The 8,239-nt window shown below is 39.0% G+C and overlaps 1 protein-coding gene across 1 annotated transcript; it reads right to left on the bottom strand.

Annotated features, from left to right (window-relative positions):
• Positions 1 to 4,190: 4,190 nt before the first annotated feature.
• nudt19 (nudix (nucleoside diphosphate linked moiety X)-type motif 19) lies at positions 4,191 to 7,965 on the bottom strand. The gene is made up of 3 exons (XM_006779893.3): positions 7,117 to 7,965; positions 5,201 to 5,408; positions 4,191 to 5,104 (listed from the first exon to the last, which is right to left on the bottom strand). The coding sequence occupies exons 1-3, from the start codon at positions 7,870 to 7,872 to the stop codon at positions 4,887 to 4,889; spliced, it is 1,182 nt and encodes a 393-aa protein (XP_006779956.3). The 5' UTR covers positions 7,873 to 7,965; the 3' UTR covers positions 4,191 to 4,886.
• Between the last annotated feature and the right edge of the window lie 274 nt (positions 7,966 to 8,239).

The following is an 8,239-nucleotide window of genomic DNA, read 5'->3' as shown; positions in this document are numbered from 1 at the left end:
AACACACTTGAAAATGTGCTTGCAGTTTGATAGGTGCTTTACAAACATGACCAAGCATGCTTGTAAGGTCACTTTGTGTGAAGGTGTGGCAAGTTGTGTACCTGGTAACTCATAACCAGGACTAGTTTGTAATCACTGCAAACCTAAGCTATAGAGATCTATACATCTAACACACATAGAGATATTTTAAGAAGGGAATTAACCACTTAACCACCTTAGGTTTAAAATAGTACTTCATTTAAATGGAAAGTAGACTATGCTTAAATCCCTAATAGTTTTACATCTAAGAGCCTTTAAGGGTATTCCTGGACTGGCATCCAGTTAAACTGGAAGCAGTCAGAGTCAAAGTTTCCACCCAAGTGGTTGTTAGTTAAGGGTAGATGCACACTAAGACAGTTTTCTTTAGCCCAACATGAATATAAATTCAAGTTAGTTATTAATTTGCAAAACAGAAACGAGTGCTGCTCCAGAAATATTTTCGAGTCACATGCTTTAGTACATTAGGCTAAAAACAAAAACCTTAACATATAGAGAGATAATGCATCTAATGTTTGTCAAACCACCCTAAGATTCATAAAATAGAATTATGCAAAGGATTGAAAACATCTTCCACTTTTTTTTAACTCCATAAAAGTTTGACAAAAAATGTAAAAAGTCAAAAAGACAAAAGTGCAAAGTGCAAAATTGTTGGTATAAGCATGCATGTAGATATTTTCAGAAATGTATATGTGCGTAAAACTTTCAAGGATGAAACATGTTGGTCTAAAAATAATAATGGTCAGTGGAACTTTGTCATAATCTGGGTTTGAAATCACAGTAACTTGTACTTTGATTCCTCCAGGCTAAAATATCCAGGAAGACGGTATCACAAAACTTCATTTCTTACATAGCCATAATGTCTATGTAAGTGAAATAGAAAACCAGATTTATGCACAAACTCACTGCATTTTTGTGTCAGAGTGTGTGTGTTATCATTATTATTCATTTAAAAAACATGCAAATTCATATAAGTAGGTGTCTGAGTTTCTTTCCCCAACAGGCCACCGTGTTCCTCCTGTGAGTTTCCTCATCTTCATTGCAAATTGGTTAACTCATGTTCACTAAACTCTCATTCATTTCATAAGTGAAACAACAAACAGTCATGGATTTAATGACTGTCAAATCAGCAGAGGGTCCATTTAGGGTCCAAAAGAGCCAATTTAACTAAAAAATAATAATTCAAGATAAATATTTACACTTGCATCAGTAAAATAACAGTTTGATGCAAATTCTAATGAAAAGACTGCTTAAATGCTGTCACCTGAAAAGCTGCACATCACATGAGCCCTGAAAGGACCCTAATGATCAGCTTCTTCTCTATTAAGGAGGTCCTCTTGTACTAATTGTATATGGTAAGTGGACCCATGGCATTTGAAGTCAACTGAGTCTTAGGCTGAATGTAGTTATCTCACATGTTTAAATGCAATTACAGTATATCCACATTCCTGTTCGAAGCAGAGGCTCCTTCCTTTACATATGTGTGTGTGTGTGTGTGTGTGTGTATATATATATATATATATATATGTGTGTGTGTGTATATATATGAACTATATGTAAAACATTTACATATAGATTCATTTCCTGTTTCCAGGAAATGAATCTCTCTCTCTTCTCTACCTCTCAATACAGAAATTCTGTGGAGAAACATTTAAAAAAGAAACTAGTATAATAGAGTAAACGAAGTAGATAAAATGCAAGATAATTAATCTTCTAACAAAAAAGCTGAAAGCATTCTTTGGCAAGACTTTAATGTGTGAAAATCAGTGGCATGCTCTACTCACATCTGATTCACAGTAGGCTTTCTGACATCTTGTTTATCGTTGCTGTCATTTCACAGAGGCACTATGCTCTTCTAACAGTGAGTCATGGACCTTGAATCTCTCGAAACTTATGACAGATTTACATTGTCATCCGGAAATCTAAAAATATAAAAGCGATTAATTAAACATGAGGATGAGAGGGAGGAGATTTAAGTAGAGAATGAGATGAAGCATCCTCAAATGCTGCCCTTTAAAATTTGTTCCACTCACTTCCAGAGGAAGAGTAGCATTTATGCAACATGCAACTCAGAGACTGTTTCATGCGTCTTTTAAATTGCTTTTTCAAAATTTCAGTTATGCAAGATGTTCCTGAAAATAGCCACAGCATCAAATATTTAGAGTGCCCCATCACTCACCTTTACAGGTGAGTAAATCAGGTTTCTCAACAGCTGTTTGGAGGTATTTTATTTTAACTTATGCACAACAAAATCATGTATTTGCTTAATTCCCTCGCTTGGAAACAAGCACACTAAGCAGACTGGTTCACAAAGAGGTGAGCTACACACTTGGCAGACACAGACCACTGCATCATCACTTCATCTGGACTTAGATGGTGGGTTTTCAAGGCTGTGAGTTGCCATAGAAACCCTTAACATACTCTGCAAACAGCACAGAAGGTTCAGCAGCGTTATTTCAACTCACCCGCTTTCTGCCACCACCATCCTACACACACGGCACTCTGAAGCAGTAAGAGATGAGGTGTGAGGACAGGGGAGGGCAAAAGGGGACAGAAGCTCTGCATCTTTTATCAAGCTGACAGGTAAAATATGTCAGAAAGATGAAAACCAGACTGAGGGCTGCTGACTCGCTTCAGTGTGTCTCTTCATTTTTTTTTTTCTGGGAGAAATGTTTTCGTCAGATCAGAGTGACATTAAAGTACTTTTTCTGATGAACACAGGTGACATTATGACAGCATATTTGGATCTATGTCTTGTGCTGGTTCAGCCTCTTCCCACTTGTTCTAGTCGTCTCAGCAGTCCAGCAGACAGTGGTCTGTCGCATTTAAAGTGCACTTTGTGTTTTTGAGAGCTGATACCAAAAACAGTTATGAAAAAAAAATCCCGTCTTAAAATACTGTACTGGAGAAATGTGTGAGACAAGGCTATGGGTACGTTGAGCCACCACCAGTTTTTCGGCCCGAAAAACAGGTGGTTTTTCAGTTCTTTCTTACTACAGAAGAAAGAACATTATGAATAAAGTTGTAATATACTTTATTTACATTTTAAATTTTGAGTGTGAATTAGTGAAAGTGTACCTCTGAATTGCACCTTTTCTAAAATGGTGACTGTTGCATAATGTAGTGGAACTCTCAGGGTGAATTCAACCATTGGCCTCTTTTATCTCAAATTGATTTTGTATCTGTACAAAGCTTGTTCTTATGTCAAATACACAGTTAAGTGAACACTGAAAGCTAAAAGAAAAAAAATCTTTGGATGCTCATGTTCCACAAGAAATAAAATTTGTCATGTCTTGGATTTCGTGACAAATCATATCCAGACTTTTACTTCAAAACCTGGTTAATATGAACTGTTTTCTCAGATGGTTTAACAAACTACCTCACACTACCCTCATGGAGCCTGTGTCTGGCTGTTTGATAAGAAAAACATGCATGAGTAGCCCTTTTGAAGTCTATTTGAAAGAGCAGAACAAACACTTCCAGAGCTCTGGTAGTGTTTCTTTCTCATACAAAGAAGCAGATACTAATCCTGCTGCTGGATTGATGCTCTTCCACACTTTTGATGGTGATAGTTGGGAGATACAGGAAACATTTTTTAGACAGTATAAACAGGTATGCCATCCTTGAGGAGCTGGGCTACCTGTGCAAAAGGAATGTGCTTCAGGTACTGTTTTATGCTGCCAGTATTGACAAGAACGCTACTGAAAAATCACAGCAAAGGAGAGGAAGCACTGCATGTGTTATCATGTTGATTTGCACCAAAATGGATGAAACTGATTTACAGCAGTCTATGTTCCCTACAATATGCCTGAAACTTACCTGACTTTGTGTTATACTGCGATGATTGAACTGAATTGAGAGCCTTAATTTTAATAGGACAAAGCATTTGGCTCATTATGTCCATCACAAATAATCACAAGATATAGCACAAAAAGGCAGGTTAAAGCAGCGTTATTGAAAGGTTAATATGAATAATGATCAAATATGCTCAATAATAAATTCATTTATATTGGCAAAAATCCTGCATGGCCCATTTTACACAAAGTATTTCTCACAAGGCTTCAATTTGTCCTGAAGGACACTGTTCTGGAAAACTTCTACTTATGCACTCCTCCACACAAGGACAACCACGAACACACACAAGAAGACACTCGTGTTTTTCAGCAGCCTTTATGTTTAAATTAATCAGGGTTAACAAATTTCATTAACAGCATTGCTGTAATCAACCTATATTTCCAGTAATAAGCACAACTGATCAAACACAGCCTTCAGCTTTCACTACAACTGCGACAAAGTTTGAGGACACTCTAGTCCTCTGTATAGTCATGAAGGACATGTCTTTGGATCACAATAACTATATATACACTTTTATTGGAACCAAAATCTGACCTCTTAATGCATCTGTGTCTGTGCAGGCAGGTCCGTGCAAATAAAAAGTTGTCTAATCTTTAAACTGCATATACAATTTTTGAAGTTGCTTTTTGTCCTAATGTAAAAACTAACTGCACACTGTAAAAACAGACACGATTACTGCCATTATTTAAATGAGCTGTCTGGCAGGTCCTGCAAAGTTTGGCCTGAGCTGAAGACTGAATGTCCTTTCTCTTCTGTCCAAGTTTGTCTTCTTCTTCTCTTCAGCTTTGTGTACTAGGAATTTCTACCCAAAACAAGCCATTCTGAACAACATTAACTCTCAAAGCGCTGCAAAATTTCTAATTTAAATTAACATAATAAAATATACAGTGATGAGAGCGACATGACTGAGACCGATATATAAATATGACTGTAAATTTGCCTGGTTTTGTGACTTTTTATTTCACAGGCACAGGAGGACAAGAATCACAGGGTTGTCAAAGCTGACTTTTTGAATCATGTGACACTGCTGAATGTGCAACAGGGAGGACGTGGTTGTATTTTGGAGTGATGGTGATCTGTACCCTTAAAGTGTATGGATCTGATATGACAATACGGTGGAGCGGGGAAGCATCCTGATGATCCTTTGATTGAGGGGCTGTGCTTTTTGCAGCTTCAGAGTCTCTTGGGCTGTCCACTGGATAAAGTTTATCACCTGGATGAGTAAGCAGTCCAAGAGAGAGAGAGAGAGAGAGAAAAGATTAAACATAGATAGGTGTAAATTGTTAAATGATAATGATAAAATCTGCACCTGGCAGCAGCGATATATGATGTTCATCATTTGATACAACAACGGGCATCCACTGCTCGCAGCCCGCTGTGGCACGCTGGCTGGCGAAGTTGTGGAGATCATTTAGTAGAGGGAAGCGGCACAGGCGGCTGAGTTCATAGAACTGTGGAGGCGCAATCCACAACTCCTGTGCCTGGTAGCTCTGCAAGATCTCTGAGGGTGTGGACCACTGAAACACACAGATGGGGTTAGTGTTTTAGAACTGCAACACTGTGATCTTACCTTTGATTTGGTACATAATATCGCCAGAAAGAGCTTGTGTTATTTACCCACTTAAACTAATGTGTAGCCACATTTTCTGTGTAATTTCACCTGCAAAACCCCATTTTTGAATTACTCATGCTGACTTATCCTTGTAATCAGTGGCACCTGGAAGATTTTAATGATTGGTAGAGGAATTGTATAAAGAAGTTCAGTGTTAGGTGATATCAGTTCTTATCTTGGGAGGTCAGAGAAGATGCTAGCCTCACAGTGTGATTTTCTGAGATCACACTTTTTTTTATGAGGAACATTATTTAAGAGGCAAGTTGACTGCACTGGGAAAATTTAAAAAGGAGCAAGTATCGAACCGCTTCTTAGGTCTATGACATTTTCCAACTGTGCTTCTTTAAAAAAACAAAAACAAACTCTGTGTCGTAAAACAGAAATCATGATTGTCAAGAAACTGATTCACAAGGCGGTAAGCATCACTATCAAGAATTTGGAGGTGTTTCCGTTAGTGAGGCACAGGAGGACAGGAGGTCACTGAACAAACTGCTCCCCACCACAGACAATCTCACCCACTCCACTCCGCACTACTGAGGCAGCAGAGCTCCTTCAGACTGATTCAAACACACTGCCATAAAGAATGATTGTGGAAATCAATCCTATATTTCTCTATAAAACTGTACAATAAGGTTTTGTTCAGTCACAGGTGAACATACCTGTCAGGAATAAGATCTAAAACACACATGTTTGTATTATACCCTTTCATGTTTACTTTTATTTATTTTTTTGTAAATTCAATTTACACTATTCTCTTGCATTCGCTTCAGTTTTACTCTCTTTGTTTCTTATCATTGTAGTCTATGTAAAATTTTGCACTATTTAACAGTATAATTCCCTTACTGTGCACCTGTGGCACTTATACATTAATTTGGTTGTTTATTTACTGCAGACTGTGCTGTTTTTATTCCTTATCCCGCTCCTGTAACACAATCATTTCTGGGATCAATAAAGTATTTAGCAGTGATTACTGAAAGGTCTTAATTTTGTTCTGCGAATTCATTTCTTGTTACATTTGGAGCATTTCTTTGCTTTACTTTGTCCCCTGGCATTGCATGGGCTGTGGACAAAAAGATCTGCAGGTCTGTCTAATAAGAATAAATTGCAATCTCTTGTTTTCTTTATTTTTATTTGCTTCTCTCACTTCTCTATCATGGCAGCATAGAAACAAGCTATAAGCAAAAGGTCGATAGAGGCTGTGTCCTGCCACACCAGGCAAGACCCTCGGTGCAAGTTGTGCAAAGATGCTCCTGAGATGACCACATAACAGCAGCGTGCAAGATGCTAGCAGGCAGGGGATACATGGAACCCTATAACCAAGTGCCTGGCATACATCTGGAACATCTGTGCTGAGTATGGCTATACTATATCTTTGCTAAATAATATATCCATAACAAGAGATAGAAAAATCAGAAAGGAGCCACCCCTCAGTGGCTGTAGCTCAGGAGTCAGTCGCTCTACCAGATCCAAGATTTTAGTTGGGATACTGTTGGTTCGATACTTGCTCCTGACTCCTTTTTTTAATGAATTGGTAAGCAGGTTTTGATGGTCACATGTGCGTTTCGTGTGTCTATAAAGAATATAAATTAATCTGGCTGGATATATGTAATCACCTGAAAACGCTCAATTTCCTTATCATCTTGTAGCGTATGCGGAATCTCCTGCAAGCAGCAGATGAAGAAAGCTGTGTCAAATCTCGTCGTCCCATATCGGCCTGCTGGAGTCAGCCAGTTGCCCCACTCATGTAAAGCCCAGATGTCAGGCAACACTTGCAGCTCTCTACACATCCTGATAAAGTTGGAGGGGTTCTGGTTAACCAGAGCCCTCCACTTGGTGAGCTCACTGCTGCACAGATCATTCACCCCGTAGCGCTCAATGTAACCTAAGTCTTTTATGCTTTTTAACATTTTTTTCTCCTCTATTTTGGGAGCAACCAGAAGTACGCCAGATTCCTCAAATGTTTCCCTCAACGCGCAGATCCGGAGGGCGACTTCTCCCGGGATGGGAGAGCCTAGTTTCAGTCGGTCTGTAGCAAAGATCGGAGGTCTGGTCTCCAGAGGCTGTTTGACACTTCTTAACCCGAAAGTCGGGGAGTTAGTGAAAGATCTAAAAATGTCCAGCCACTCACTGGAAAAATCCGATGCGTCCACCACTCCCCCAGGAAACACATAAGCATTGGGCATGAATCCGCTTTTACCGCTTCTTTTAAGCAGCAAAACGCCGTAATCAAAGAGGGACCTGTGGGGCAGATGTGACTGTCCAGAGTCGCTTTCCCCTGTCAGCGGTGCTCTCGGGGTGAAACCACGCCCGCGTCCTGCGGCTAAAATCAGAGTGGCCGCCTCTTTCCAGTGCTTCAGTGTCGTGTTCATCCTAAAACAGCAGCGGTTTCATTCAGTCTAAAAAGTTTCAGTCTCTGACCTCTGTACTTTCACAGTCAGCTGGCTGATAGCTTTGTTTTGGTGGAAGTCACATGATTCAGGGAACTGGGGACAGAAGCCGTTATCGCCATCTACAGGCTGGAAGATCAACAATAACACGATCCTTAAATACAATTTATAACAGTTTTTGAGCATCTATCTATCTATCTATCTATCTATCTATCTATCTATCTCAGTTATAATGATGTGTTGTGGTTACTTTGCTGTAAAACTAAAAAAAAGTATTTTAATTAAAGGCAGCTAAATTGCAAAATGTAACATGATTTTAAATAGAAGCAAATATGTAATGTTACATGTA

Source organism: Neolamprologus brichardi, chromosome 1 (genome assembly GCF_056152115.1).
Source record: "Neolamprologus brichardi isolate AB-2024 chromosome 1, ASM5615211v1, whole genome shotgun sequence".
Taxonomy (NCBI): domain Eukaryota; kingdom Metazoa; phylum Chordata; class Actinopteri; order Cichliformes; family Cichlidae; genus Neolamprologus; species Neolamprologus brichardi.
Note: the sequence above shows the minus strand (reverse complement) of the source record. Positions and strands in the feature narration are given on the sequence as shown.

Excerpts from the sequence above, each read along its gene's own strand:
- nudt19 (XM_006779893.3), bottom strand. The coding sequence starts at position 7,872 with ATGAACACGACACTGAAGCACTGGAAAGAGGCGGCCACTCTGATTTTA. Across the intron at positions 5,409-7,116 it reads AGGAAATTGAGCGTTTTCAG|TGGTCCACACCCTCAGAGAT; the intron begins GTGATTACATAT and ends TGTGTGTTTCAG. Across the intron at positions 5,105-5,200 it reads TCATATATCGCTGCTGCCAG|GTGATAAACTTTATCCAGTG; the intron begins GTGCAGATTTTA and ends TTACTCATCCAG.